This window comes from Protomyctophum bolini (genome assembly GCF_963924005.1).
Source record: "Protomyctophum bolini genome assembly, chromosome: 12".
Taxonomy (NCBI): domain Eukaryota; kingdom Metazoa; phylum Chordata; class Actinopteri; order Myctophiformes; family Myctophidae; genus Protomyctophum; species Protomyctophum bolini.
Window position 1 is genome coordinate 21859608 of NC_137873.1, and position 14868 is coordinate 21874475.

Genomic DNA, 14868 nt, shown 5'->3' on the forward strand with positions numbered 1-14868 from the left:
TTTCCATTTTGGCAGAGGTGCGTAATAATGTGTCTTTACTGATTGTAATGTACCTAACAAAGCCTTAGATTATAACTATGGGTCCCACCCTAATCAAATGTACCTTCAATCACCATGCAGGTAAAGAACACCAATGATCTTTTATAGTTCTTAAAACATACCGCTTACAAACATTGTTTTCTTTCTCTTCCTCTCTTCTCTGTCTATGTAAAAGTAACACTTACTCTTAAATTTCATTGAACTTATGTGTTATGTACTACTTAAGAATTTGAATCTATTTGAGGTATGTAGTTGTAGATTTTATTTTATTTTTTGCCTTACTATATATTACTTGACAACATTGATATAGCTGTTGTAGATTTTGAGGTAGTATGACATTCATAACTTCTTTTTTGTTTTGTTTTTCAAACCATATAAATGATAATGTATTGAGTCAGTTTTCAATATTCACTTCGTTCATATAGCTGGATGTCTCTTTTTTTGTTAATGTTACATTATCAATTAAGTTTGTTGATCAAAGACTTTTTGATACAAGGAATGAGATCAGTAGAATTGCTGCAACTGCAGTGGCTGCAGTTACTGTCGTTAAAAGAAAACAACTAATATTTTAACCAACTTAAATTCTCCTTGTAACATGTCAAGATCATGTTTGAAAATATATTGTATTGAAATATAGATTGTCCATGTTTTAGAGTAAAAATTATTTTCTACTGTATCCATTTCAAAAAAAGAAAAAGATATGTATTATTGTTTTAATATTTCTTAAGTTTGCCCTGAATGTCAGGCCAAAATGAACAGTGAGATTGACGTGTCTTTGGATGTTTGGAGGGTAGTGAGATTAGGTGTATGAAAGCAAAGACTTTGCCAGGTCGGTGAAGTCAGTAATGCTGCAGATGATGAGTTCTAACCTAAGGGACGAAGGTTGACTTTTTGCACTTCTGTATATAGTCAAATGAACAGAGAAAAAAAAACATGTATCATATTGAGATATTATTTTGAATAAAAAAAGATCTATAATTATAAGGAATTTTGTTAGATTAATTTAAATTCTTAAATTAGAAGACCAGCTAAAAAATGCTTGCAAAGAAGGGCACTAGTTTCTTGGCCAATGCATTCAGAGAAAGCTATGCGCTTTTTGGCTTATTTTGTCAGTGGTTAGTATTGCCAGGGAATGTTGTAGGGGAGTAGATATCCCCGTGTCATGCTCACTCCCACCCCACTTGTAGGATGACATATCAAATGCTGTCCATATATCAGTTGATGGACTTGGTCATGCAGTATTGCTGCTCCCATGAAACTATCTGAAATCGTATTTATATTACAGTTTGATTTGACTGCATGTAAAATAACAAAAAAAAAGTAAACAAAAGAAACTACATAGATACCTAAGGAAAGTTAATGCATTCAGACTACAAAATACACAATAACATATATTTTTTTTCAAATGACATACAGTAGATAACATCCACAACAGGGAGAACTAATACTTTGAAAAACAAGTCATCTTACTCTTGTGTGATATTTTCCAAGCAGCCATGATATTTAAAGAATAATTAAATATTAGCACCCATCCACCCCAGATATGTTTCTCTCATCATAGCCGTATAATTACAGTCTATGTTGATTCACAGGACATTGTTCTTGCTACCGTAGCTGTGCACTCAGCAGGTGAAGGTTCACCACACCAAATAATACCACACTGGCAATTAGTCTTCAAAGTGAATGTAACCATCTCCAAGTTCGAGGTCGCTGTACAGTTGCTATGGAACCAAAGCACCATTTTCTCCAAAACCAAGCAGGCTGCTGAGCCGCTTGGATAATATGTTCAGTCCCTTGACTTGAACCAAGGTTTTTCCTTCCCTGCTGGGGGCACATATACGCTTTGACTGCTTTTTACTTGTAAGTGCAACCACCATTTACATATTTGCTAATAGTTGCCACACAATAATGTAATATTCTGTCTTCAAATTGTTGCACATTTTATTGTTGCCATAATGACTCTTGCTGTATGGATAAAAAAAATCTGAATAAAACAAAAATTTATTTGCTCATGCAAACCACCTGTGGTCACAGTTTGTGTGTAACCCAGTCCTCCTAGGTTATAAGGTATACATGCTAGTAGTTTTCCTATAATTAACATGTTTTGGGCTACTTTTTGGTTCTGCGTTAAGTATTTCCATTTCAGGTAACTTTATAACCCTTCTTATAGTAAATTCCAAACCATTGCAGTACATTAAGTTTAATTCCTGTGTTCCTGTGTGCCAGCATTCATGTTAACAGAGCACTTCACCCATTTTCAACATTATCTTCATGTGCCTACCAATGACAATGACATAATCATGGGGATTCCAAGCAAATGGAAACTGCAGCCTTTCTATTCCTGTTATCATGCTGAAATAGAAGCCATTGTTCTCTTGCATTAAAACATATATTATATTGAAAATAATTATTTAAATCTGTTTTAAATCTTTGAAATGACCAAACCTGCCTACTGATGATGTCACTGGTGTCCAAAGCTCCTGCGAACGAGTGAGGACCATAGACTGCATAAGACCTATTAAAGACAGGTTGAAAATGCTATCTTTTAAAGTATTTTATATAATTTTGACAATTTTACTATATTAACAAGTCAAGTCAAGGCATGAGCTGTTAGATACTGCTAGCATTAACTAAAGTGGAACATAGTTACCTTCAGCTGTGTAATTCAATGGCCGATTGAGCAGAATGCGAAAACGGCCCCCACTTCAACCTTTATTTTGTATCCGCTTTCAAAGTGGTTCGTCTTTTATTTGGCCTTTTCCTTAATTCCTCCCATGACAGGCGACCCTGTGACCTGTCACTCACTGTAGCATAGCAAAAGCAGCTTAATGTAACTGTGCTTTGGATGCATGCACCCGCATAACCAATTAAAAGGAGGACATAGCCTAATGAAATGAGTAATTAACTTTTTGTAACTAAATTAGCAAATTAGCATTGGAGAGGAAAACAAGAGGGGGATCCGAATCCGAGACATAGTGACCGTAAGAGCACTTCTCGCTATAGTTACAAAACTAAAAAACAACAATTTAGCTATGGTCTCCCTGCTGTATCACAACCACAAACATTTCTATTTCACAGGTAGTGGAGGCCTATAGGTATATATAATTGCTTATTGCTGTGAAGTTGTGAATGCAACTTGTTCCTGTTCGCAGATGACTCAGCACTGCTAGTCTCGGACAGGAACAAACTGCAGGTTGAAAAGGCCCTCAGCTCTGAACTCGGTAGAATCTGCACATGGCTCACTGATAACAAACTATCTTTACACCTGGGGAAAACTGAATCCATTCTCTTTGGATCAAATAGTAACCTCAGCAAGGCAGATGGCTTCTTGGTTAGAGTTGGTGACAATATTATCACACGGAAATATGAAATACCTACCTAGGTTCCATCCTGGAGGCTAATCTTTCCGGTGATAAAATGGCCACCAACGTAAACAAAAAAGTCAACCAAAAAACAAGATTCCTTTACAGGATCTCCTCACTGGTCAACAAAAACACCTTGAAGACCCTAACAGGAGCCCTAGCTGTACAAGGTTTCTTTGACTATGCATGCCAGGGGTAGTAAAGATGAGAAATTATTATTAAAATGTTTTAGAATAGATACTTTTATATTCTGGTATAATCTAAAGCAGCAACAGCATCAAATAGTTACAAGAAAAACACAAAATAGGTCAAAATGTGCTGATTTTTTACAGCCCAAAAGGCTTCCATTGGCTTTCATTACGTTGAATGATTGACAGCTGCCAAGATACGCCTGCTTGGTTTACTTGCCATTGGGGCTAAAATCTCTCAACCCCAGAGCCAATAGAGGGCTGTGCTCATAATGCCCGCCTCAGACTGTGAGGTCATTGGCTTTTCACCAATCACAGCACCTGCTCGTGTGTGGTTGTGTGTTTATGTTTATGTGAAAGACTGGCGGGTGGAAGTATTTTAAATGAAATAAGTTTATTATTTACTTTATAATCCCTTTTGTCCCGTGTCCGTGGAGGGGAAAATGAAGTTCAAGTTAAGAGACTGGGAGCATATCGTCCATTTTGGATATAACAAAAGGAAAGGAGACAAAATACGTTTGTTTTGTGAGTTTGAAATTCTTGCTTGGGGCAGACAGCTGACCGCACACCGGACCCACAGAAAGGTATTGTGGTATGCTTCATTCATCTCACAAAGTTAATCGCTGGTTTAAGTTAAATTGGGAAGAGAGAGAGATAGGCTGTGTTTGTGTTGTTTCGGTCATTTCGGTGCCGTGTGCGCGCGCGCGTGCATGTGTCTATGTGTGGCTGCAGCCAGACATGAGCCTAAAGAAATCGTAGGCGCAGACGTCTCGGCGGTTTTTAGACAGCTGGTGGATGGAGAAAAAGCTCCACTCCGCCGACGACTTGCGCGCAACGGCCAGCCGACAGCTGACGCTCTCCTCTGCGGCAGAGACAGCTGCCGACAAGCGCGTGTCACCCGGCAGTGAGATAGGCACTAGCCAATGGAACAGATGCAGCCGCAGCCCATCCACTGGGCGGGTATTCACTTGTAGTTTTCTTCTTTCACGGAGTCAAACGCCCCCTGGGCAGTGGGCACCTCGAAGTAACATTCTGTCCACTCCAAATTGTTAACAAAACATTGAAAAATCGTCTGAAGAAATGTAAAGCAGTGGTTCTCATGTTTGCTTCAGATCACCCCTGTAATCTTTTCATCCATGGCACCCCTGGCTGAATTACATTGTCATTTACTGTAACCCTGATCCATGATGACATTGAAAATAACTTTATATTTATAAAATAGCGCGTTCACTTCACCCTCCACAGCCCTTCTCATCATCAATAACCTCATTCTCCGTGGTGTAGTGGTTAGGATTCTGCGCTCTCACCGTGGCGGCCCGGGTTCGATCCCCGGTCAGGGAACACTGTTTTATGATGAATTCCTGTTCTGTTCTTTAACTATATAGAAGTGTCTATTTATACGTCTCTAAATGTTTTGATGAATTGAACCATGTGGACCCTGTTGTAAACAAGTGTAATGCTTAATTGGGTCGTTCACTCACAGTTAACAGTATTTGTATTGAGTTTGTGCTTGAAATGTATTGTAATTCTGCAAACTGTTAATAAATATTTAAATCAATCAAAAATATCCTTCTCCTTCTCACCGCCGGGTGACACACTTCATTTTTATGCTTGTCGGCAGCTTACATCTGACGCGGAGGAGAGCATCAGATGTAAACTGGCCGTCGCGCAAGTCGTCGGAAAACAAAACTGTTGTAGCCTCGGCAGGGAGGCGAACCGGGGTTGCCAATTCCAAAGGTACATACATTAACCACTTGACTAGAGAGTCATAACTTGACAGCCTTGTTGCAACGCAGCAACATATAGCCTACACTAGAATGCGCCTTTGTGTCAACATCTTGTCACTCACTCACTTGTCACTCTCACGCCCACTTCGCCAACCAAGAAATAGAAGACTACATGCCATTGAATAGGCTTCCGGGTGCGTCCCCTCTCGGGACCGCCCACTTTCCGCAGAGTAGAGCGGAGACGTCTGCTACCTACGATTTCTTTAGGCTATGGTGTGTCTGCAGTGTGTGTGTGCCTTGCAAGTTGCTTGCATCTTTATTACATTCCAGTTGCGTGCGCGGCTGCGCGCGCCTGTGTGTGTGTGTGTGTGTGTGTGTGTGTGTGTGTGTGTGTGTGTGTGTGTGTGCGTGTGTGCGTGCATGCATACTGTCATTAATGACAGTATAAGAGCATCTGTACATAGATAGGCCTGTAGTAGTGTCATTGCTCATTGCTGTACTTTGATATCTGGAATATGATTCTATTGCTGCAGGTTGAACTAGTAGCATATAGTATAATGGATGTCTTATAGCCCCCCCACCCAAAATCACTGCCGTCCACACCCACCACACCAGAGGGAGTGCAACAAACCATGTGCAACCCAGATTTGGCACAAACAAGGGACTAAAGTTTTTCCGCTCTTATGCAACCAAAATGTGGAACGTCCTACCAACAGTCATTAAGACATGCAAATCCCTTGACTCCTTCAAAACCGCTCTCAAAGGGCAACTACGGACGGCTGCAATTCGAAACTGGCCCCCGCAGAATCTGAATCCCCTCCCGCCACCACCCACCCCTTTTCCCCCCTCACTGTATATGTTTCTTTTCCCTTTTTTACCTCCTTTATGATAAATTCCTGTTCTGTTCTTTGGCTATATAGAAGTGTCTATTTGTACGTCTCTAAATGTTTTGATGATTTGAACATAGTGGACCCTCTTGAAAACAAGTGTAATGCTTTATTCTTTATTGGGTCGTCCACTCACAGTTAACAGTCTTTGTATTGAGTTGTGCTTGAAATGTACTGTAATTCTGCAAACTGTTAATAAATATTTCAATCAATCAATCAAAGTTGTGCTGAAAGGAAAGCACAAAATAGGCCTAATATTAGGCCTATTTTTGTGTGTGGAATGGCTAGGTGCTGGAGCTTATGAAGTCACAGTCTGAATTAGAGGAGTCATGTGCTATGACTATGAAAAAGAAATACAAAGAATCATCAAAGCCTACTATATAAAAAAAGCACACGTGTGAAGTGAGGGGCGCTCTTATCATCATATCATACATCATAATTTGCGTCCTCACTTATGTGACGGCCTCAATGTTTAAACACTCAAAGCTGGGTATAGGAGGGGCTAGTGCCCCTCAAATTCTATTATTATTATTGTTAATGTATTTATTTTTAAATACATGTGTGATGTTCTTTAAATGCAATGCTTAACTGTGCTTTGTCAACAATGCTGATTGCTATTTGCTATATTGATTGATTGAATTGAATATTATGAATACTTGAACAGTTTTCATAGAGGTCAATAATAATGCTAAAACACAAAAAGCCATGGTGGCTTCTTTCCATTGTGGTCCTGTGTATTTAACAAGACATACTTTGTGAAGACATACAAACAAGCTATCGTCAATACAGTAGCAGTAAAGTAAAAGAGCAGTAAAAGTATATTTACAGAGAAACAGTGAGGGGTCATTTAAGCTTGCAAATTGCAGACATGCAGACAGGTGTTCATTGTCTTCACCAGGCCGAAGGCATGCAGAGAGTATGTTTTGCGTGTGTGTGTGTGTGTGTGTGTGTGTGTGTGTGTGTGTGTGTGTGTGTGTGTGCGTGCGTGTGCGTGTGTGTGTGTGTGTGTCCATCCGTCTGTGGACAGCTAATCTCCGGCAGACCGGCACCGTTGGCTTGATCGCAGCCATACTCTGCACACATACTCCCTGAATGCCACAGCTGAACCTCTGACCCAAGGTTTTCACATTGACGTCTTATAGCGCCACCAGGAGGTCGATTTGTGCAATACAAGTTTTTGGACAGTACACCTACAGATTTTGTCCAAACATCACGCAAATTGGTACAGTCTCTCTAGAGCCATTCAACGAAACAGGTCTTTCAAGATTTTTCAGACTCTTTCCTGATTGGCTAATATTGGCTTCCAAAGTTTGCAGGATTGCTGAAATTGTGCACGCACATTCCCACTAGGCCCAGGAAAAAATGCCACTGGAACATTTTCAACTCAGCCTCATGGTGGTGCTATAACTGGCCGTGTTTTTACCTCTAACTGCACGGATCTGTGTAAAACTTTGTATGTACACTCCTTAGAGGCCAAGAAAAAACTGCTCTTTATAGCGCCACCAGAAGGCAGACATATGTAAAACACATTTTCTAATGTTACTCCTTCAGATTTGATCCAAATTTCAGGGAAATCGGTACACATGCTCTCTATAGTCATGTGATCAAGACGGGTTTGTTTGATGTCTCATAATCCATCCTGATTGGCTACGATTGGCTTCAGGAGTAGCCCGCTTTGTCCTCATTTTGTACAAATCGCCACAACTCCTCAACGCAGCATCCGATTGCGGTGAAACTGTGCATGCATATTCCCACTTACTAGTTTATTCAGCATTTGAGCCACGGGACCACCATTTGATGAGATTTAGCCTCTCAGACCCAAAACTAAAGCATATTTTGTTGCATAAGTTGCACAATTCCATACTGAATCACTGTGTTGGATGTTGGTACCAGATAACAGACTTCTACTACCTCTATAGACCAGTGGTTCCCAAACCTTTTCATGTCAAGGACCCCCACACGTCTCAATATTTGCCATTGACAATGAACGGAGAAATTATGTCAGAATTACGCTAAATATAAATTAAACATAAAAACATTAAACGCCATTGACATTGAAGGGAAAACTTACGTCATATATGTAAACGAGCAAATCGGCTAACCAATCACATGTTGGCCGGAGCGCTTGGCCAAATCTGAAGCAATTAATGTAAAATGTTCGCTAACATAAATTGATATATGATGACAAGAGCGCCGCTCATTTCACACGTGTGTGATTTTTTTATACCGTATATATTTTTATACATGACTAGACAAAGGACATAGTAGGTTAAGCAGAAAAAAAACAAAAAGGTAATTTGTTGTTGCTTTTTCAAACTAGTAACCAATGAAAAACCACTTGGGCTACCCTGAGGATATGGAACCAGTTTCTCCAGATTCTGATGTGATGACAAATGTTAGGTCTCTGTGGCCCTTATGTTTCCTTGTGTAGTTAAAATGTTTTACTGAACATTAAGGGAAATGTAGGAAGAAACTCTGCAACTGTAAGCAAATATGGATATGCTCAACAAAACATTGTCCAGACATGTCAGACTTGTCATCTGATTGCTGATTCAAGTTTACAGTGGAGTTCCTATAGCCCGAATGGACTGTCTCTTTGTGATTGGCTAGTTGGTTGTCAGGCAACTACTGAGGCGAGGAGATGACATGGCCTCATTCTCCGATATACTTAAATTAGGTAGTTTTGTCTCAAAATTATTCTTAAGAAAAGTAGGAGATTCATGGCATGTTCTTAACCAGCAGATTTAACGTTTTGTACTGAGTTCTTATAATGATGAATCCCATATTTTTCTAACTTGAAAGGGTGTGTCAGTTGATCCCAATTAGCATAGGTAGATACTGCCTCACCAATCCTAATTAGCATCCCAATTAGTATCGGTAGTCGCCCCACCAATGCTCAGAATGGCTGCAGGGCGGTGTGCAAACTCAAAGCTGCACTGCACATACTATTGCACACAGACGCCATGAAGTTTAGAGAATTAAGTCAAGAATGCCTAAACTAATGTCTGAAGAGGGTGAAACACCATACTACAAGAAAACATCAATATTTCTGCCAAGGTTCTTCTGCAGGAAGTGAGAAGCAAATTATGTCATTTCAAATTAGCCATTGGGGCCGCGGCCCAGGGACCCTTAGGGCCGATTCATACTCCTATTTTAGAGCCGAATAAAAGTCGTTTTGGCTCTGTAGAGCCTACAATGTGACGTCATTTGAGGTTTGGGGGGGGGGGGGGGGTACCGCCATAAAGTCGCCTCTTTGGTGCTACTGAAATTTTCTGATGAGCCGAAATCATTTCGGCACTACAGTGCCGAAACAGTGGTAAAATAGGAGTATGAATCGGCCCTTAGTTGGCCCTCAGGGGCCACAGTACTGGGCGCTATGAGGGGGGAAGGGGGGCAAAGAATACTGGCCCCAGGGCCCTCGTGGGGGTTAATCCGTCTTTAAGCTACCCATATCTTTTTTTCAAACGCCGTCACAGATCAGGTACTGCTATGACAACTGAATTTCCCTTGGGATACATATGAGTCTGTGTGTTTGTCTGTCCTTCTATCTATCTATATCCAGTATATTATGTCTGTTGTTGGGGGGGGGGGGGGGGGGTCAGTAAACTGGTCTGGTATTTATATAAACTCAAAATAGCGATTCTACTGTAGAACACTAGACCATGTCAATGGAATTTAATTGCGTTGCTAGGGAACAGCTGTAGTGTACATTGTCCAAGTGTATTTGCTCTTTGCTGTCAGCTACTGATATTCATACTGCGACAGGAAATAAACGTGGGCCCAGCAGGCAGCAGTTCACTTCACACTGTTTATGTTTTGTTTTTTTGGGGTGTTTTTTTAAGTGTGAAAAATGTCTAGGCGCGTCACAACCAACTGACGAATCACAGCGCGGCCGCCCCTCTAGCCTATGGGACGTTGTAGACTGTTTTTCTCTGTCTGGGTGACGGTGCCTTTAAGAAAACGGAACTGAGAATGTGGGCAGGAAACGCCAAAGCAAGAAACGAGAAGTAGTCACGCTTTCCGATACCGTTGCACAATACATGCAATCAAATAATGTGCGTCTTTTTACGTTGCTAATGTCAAGGAACGCGGATTCTTATCAGAATCGCGATCGTGGGGCACCGCAGACCACCGTCGAAAGCTTCCCCGGCGAAGGAGGATCTGACCGAGGCGGCCGTTGCTTGTCGCCTTCCCCTCCTGCCTGCTTTGAAAACATCGGTGCGGCCAGCGGGTGGGATCGCGAGGAGGATCCGTGGAAAGGAGGCGCCTGCCTGCTTGATGCTCAACAACAGCCATGAGGGAGTATAAAGTAGTTGTTTTGGGTTCGGGCGGAGTCGGAAAATCGGCATTGACTGTCCAGTTCGTGACCGGATCGTTCATTGAGAAATACGACCCCACGATAGAGGACTTCTACAGGAAGGAAATCGAGGTGGACTCGTCTCCGTCGGTTCTGGAGATCCTGGACACGGCGGGGACCGAGCAGTTCGCCTCCATGCGAGACCTGTACATCAAGAACGGCCAGGGTTTTATCCTGGTCTACAGTCTGGTCAACCAACAGAGCTTCCAGGACATCAAGCCCATGAGGGACCAGATCATCCGCGTGAAGAGATACGAGCGAGTGCCCATGATCCTGGTCGGAAACAAGGTCGACTTGGAAGGCGAGAGAGAGGTCTCTTCCGTGGAAGGGAAGGCGCTGGCCCAGGAGTGGAATTGCCCCTTTATCGAAACTTCTGCCAAAAATAAAGGATCGGTCGACGAACTATTCGCAGAAATTGTCAGACAGATGAACTATACCTCTGTTCCCAGAGGCGGCGGCGGCCAGTGTTGTTCATGTGTTGTGCTCTAAAAGCAACAGTGTGCGCGGCTGAATGAAATCATAATTTCTTTAACCCGTTTTCATAACCTGTTGATAACTCATCATGTCATTGGTGTCTTTGTGGGCAAAGTTGGCTTTTGCGAGTAATGCCATCTTTCCCCACATCATGGTTGTCTTATTGCACACAGAAATTGACTCCAACAACAATCGATTATGTAAATAGCCTGGAAAGTGTTTACATGACAAAGTACTTGAATGTTTCAGTTTTTTTTTAAATAGCTTTGTATATGACACTTCTCTGGAAATGTGCCTCAATGGGAATGTCTTATTGTAAAACCTAAGAGAGACACGTATTTTCTTGTGATGTTTTTGTTTATTGTAGAGTTTGTACTGTTACACTTCTTCTGGGTGGGTCCATCTGTGTTAGAGGTGGGATTTAACTCCTTTGGCTGAACAGAGATTGGTCACCTTTGTTTAGGCTAAAATGGAAAGGACCCCCAAACACCTGACCCCCATTACTTCGTATATCTTCAGTTTATCAGCCACCACTCGAGCCTTGGATTGTTCACTGGAACCCCGTATGGTTGCTCAACAAGTTGTTTTTAAGAGGAACTGAAATGATTACTGTAGGTCCACCTAAAGATACGGTGTGTTTCAAAGCCATGGACTGTGGTGGAGTTGCACCTTTACATTTACGCCCCATCTCTGTTTTGGTGGAAATTGATTTATTAAGAAAACTTGCACTTAGCTGACGGCGTTCCTCCTCAGTATGCACAAACAAGGACCTTAGTGCATTGCTGTCGCTGCATGGGGAACCATGTCAAGTGCCTTCCTAAGAAAACTCCTGTGACTGTGCCAACTGACGAGTCCTATTTCTTCTGCAGAGCGTGATGATGGCAATCAGAACTTTTCTTGGCAGTTTTCACTAAACAATCTATTTTCACTTAAAGTCAAAACGTGAAAGAGCCTCTTAATTTTTTACCCTCTTGCAGTTAGGAAGTTGTGCTTGTAGTCTTACGATTTCATGTAAAAAATCAGGCCTTCTCTTTTCTAGTGGTACTGTCCGGTCCACCAAGAACAACCTTCTCTTTTCTAGTGGTTCTGTCCGGTCCACCAAGAACAACGGACTATTATCTCAAACCAGTTAGCATTTTGTTCAGTGAATGGCAAGCCATGTCGTCTGTATTTTTTTTCCTTTTTTTAATGTGACATTTTGACTCAACTGTAAGTTTGTTCATTGACAAAACCCTCAATCATGCACCTGTCTGGTTTAAAATACTTTTAATACAAAGGCATTTTATGTAAACACTGTGTGTGTTTGGTTTTAATGCGTATTAGGTGACTACATGTAAGAAATCACATTATTGAATATCAGTGTTTTATATCCAAATGTCACATTGTAATAAACACCACACTAAACACTGAGTTTAAAAAAAAATATATATATACATATATACAACTTGGAGGCCATTGAATGTCTATAATGATTGTAGCGCCAGACCATGCCACTTGAGTGTTATTACTAGGTCAAATGATTTGGCCAAGCAAGTAGAAAGTGCTTTCAGTGCAGTTGTTTGGGTAGCGGGCAGGGTAAGTGTGTTTTGGACGGTGACAGTTGCTTCCCCTCGTCCCGCCACATGTTTTCAAGGCAGTGGAAAGCAGGACAGAGAGGGCTTTCTGTGACTGCACCCCAGCTCAATCAGCCAAACACAGACGGCTGTTTGTAAGCTGTTCCTCAGCCTGGCCAATGGGCTGCTATCTGAAGTGTCCCCAAACCACACAGAGTCATGGTCAGGTTACCAAATCCAACCCATCTGAACGGTTACTCTGAAATCAAGAGCGGTTACCTTTTATACTATTAGAATGGAGTAAGTTCTTATCTGGCCCTTCAAAGAGAGGCAGTGTGATAGTTTTTGGAACTATTTCAGTGTTTTAAAAACAAGTCTTCTACACATTTAACTACTGACTCAGACAACCTCAATGTGCACCCAAATAAGAACTTCTATTCTATTTCAATAACCATTGTTTTTCCTCCCCTCATACCTAGTGTTCTTTGATAGGCCTGTAATGGCGCATGCAAAGTGTTACTGGTTAATAAATAAATAACTTCTTTGCCCTTGCAAGTGGAGAGAGATTGTTGTGATGCACTTTACAGTTAGCTATACTATAGCTGTAGTCCCAGTGCACCCACATTCTGCAGCTAATGTCTCATTGAAAGAGTATAGGCACATCAGTGAGCCTCATTTTTTGTCAGTATATTTCCTATGATTAATCCGTTTTGATCATTCTTAACTCGAAACGATATTACCTAACAAGTTGAGCACTGTGACCTAGGTTTAATCCACAAATCTCTCAACAACCCCCTGTGTTATTACAGGTTGAAAGCTTTGACATAAACACATAATGATAATGTATGTTTTAATTGTTAGATGGGGCAATGTGTTCATGTAGACTAAAGATACATGTAGGTCTATAGAGCAACTTAAAAGGGCCAATGTGCTAGTTCTCAATGTTACTGTTCAAATTAAGCACCATTGTCTCTCGCAGTGCACAATCAGAAATCAAATCACTTCAGCATAGTGAAGATATAGTAAGTGACGTGTAGTGAACCGGGTACCATGGAGTTGAAGGTGATGCAACACAAGCTAAGTGTGTGCATTCCTTCAGTGGTGCAAGAATTGTCAACAAAGGTTAAGGAGTAAAAGGGATATTGTACATATTCATCTGCGTCCCCTGACAAGAATGTCCCACCGGGCCAAGAATCTAACATGGCTTCCATGCCTGGAGGGCCTCACTCATGTGATCTGGCATGTGCATTCAGCATGGCAGTGAACCCCGTCGTAATGCTCACACATTCCCTCTAATGCGTCACGACATGCTCTATATATCCACCAAGCCAACCTACACAAACCATATAGACTACATTACATCAAAATGTGCATCTCCATTTTTAGACAAGGAATCTCAACCGCAGCGCATGTTTTGTGTCAGAAGCAGGATAGGAGCATTGTTGACCATTCACTTTCACCAGTGCAAAGTATCAGTATCATCATGCTGAGATTAATCATGGCGTCTCAGAGGAGAGAACAGTCACTGAGTCACAAGGTTATAATACTGGCATTGGAGAGTTATTGAGCAGCAAAATGCTATCACACATGCCATTCTGATCGCTACGTAATCAAGAGACATTCTTCCTATGAGTTTGGACTGACCTGGAGATTGATTATTTCCTGGAGGTCTCAAGAGTTCACAACTATTAATCCATTTCCGAGTTGATCAGATTTGTTGTTTGGGTAGTTCAAAACCAAAGAAACGGCATTGGAATCACTGTGATCATTGAATTACCTCTATGACAATGTCAATAGAAAGTTTGATTCACTCAGATAAGGATTAAATGTTTGGAACTCTGTCTCTTGGGCCAAGTGGGGATGACTAACAATAAATGAATATTGTTTTAGTGAGAGACAGACAAAGATTCATATTAATTTTCAATATTAAAGTTCACAAAGAAGAATCCCCAACACAGATGTTTTACTTGAGCATGTTATGTAGTAGCAAAACCCTGCTGCTTCCCTATCCTGAACTCTCTGACCTGTAGCAGCAGTACAATACTGTACGTATACAAATCAGCTGACCATCTATTATCTCTAACCCCTTTAACCCCCTGTCATTACATTATTGGTCCATGTTTATGTTCCGATAACCCATAACAATTGTTTTAAAAAAAAATCAGTTTACTTAGCCTCTGTACTTGACCACTTTTACGCTGGCATCCCTATTTTGAGCATGTTATATTTAGATTTTAGATTTTTTTTTTAAATAGCAGATCTACCAGCTTGCAGTCGCAGT

General features: G+C 41.2%; 1 protein-coding gene across 1 annotated transcript; it reads left to right on the forward strand.

The window, feature by feature from the left end:
* The first annotated feature begins 10159 nt into the window (after positions 1-10159).
* On the forward strand, positions 10160-12963 carry LOC308325855 (ras-related protein Rap-2a-like). The gene has a single exon (XM_080778577.1). The coding sequence runs from the start codon at positions 10498-10500 to the stop codon at positions 11047-11049; it is 552 nt and encodes a 183-aa protein (XP_080634703.1). The 5' UTR covers positions 10160-10497; the 3' UTR covers positions 11050-12963.
* The last annotated feature ends 1905 nt before the right edge of the window (positions 12964-14868 follow it).

What these genes read in the sequence shown, in the direction of transcription:
- LOC308325855 (XM_080778577.1), top strand. Translation starts at nt 10,498, where the DNA reads ATGAGGGAGTATAAAGTAGTTGTTTTGGGTTCGGGCGGAGTCGGAAAA.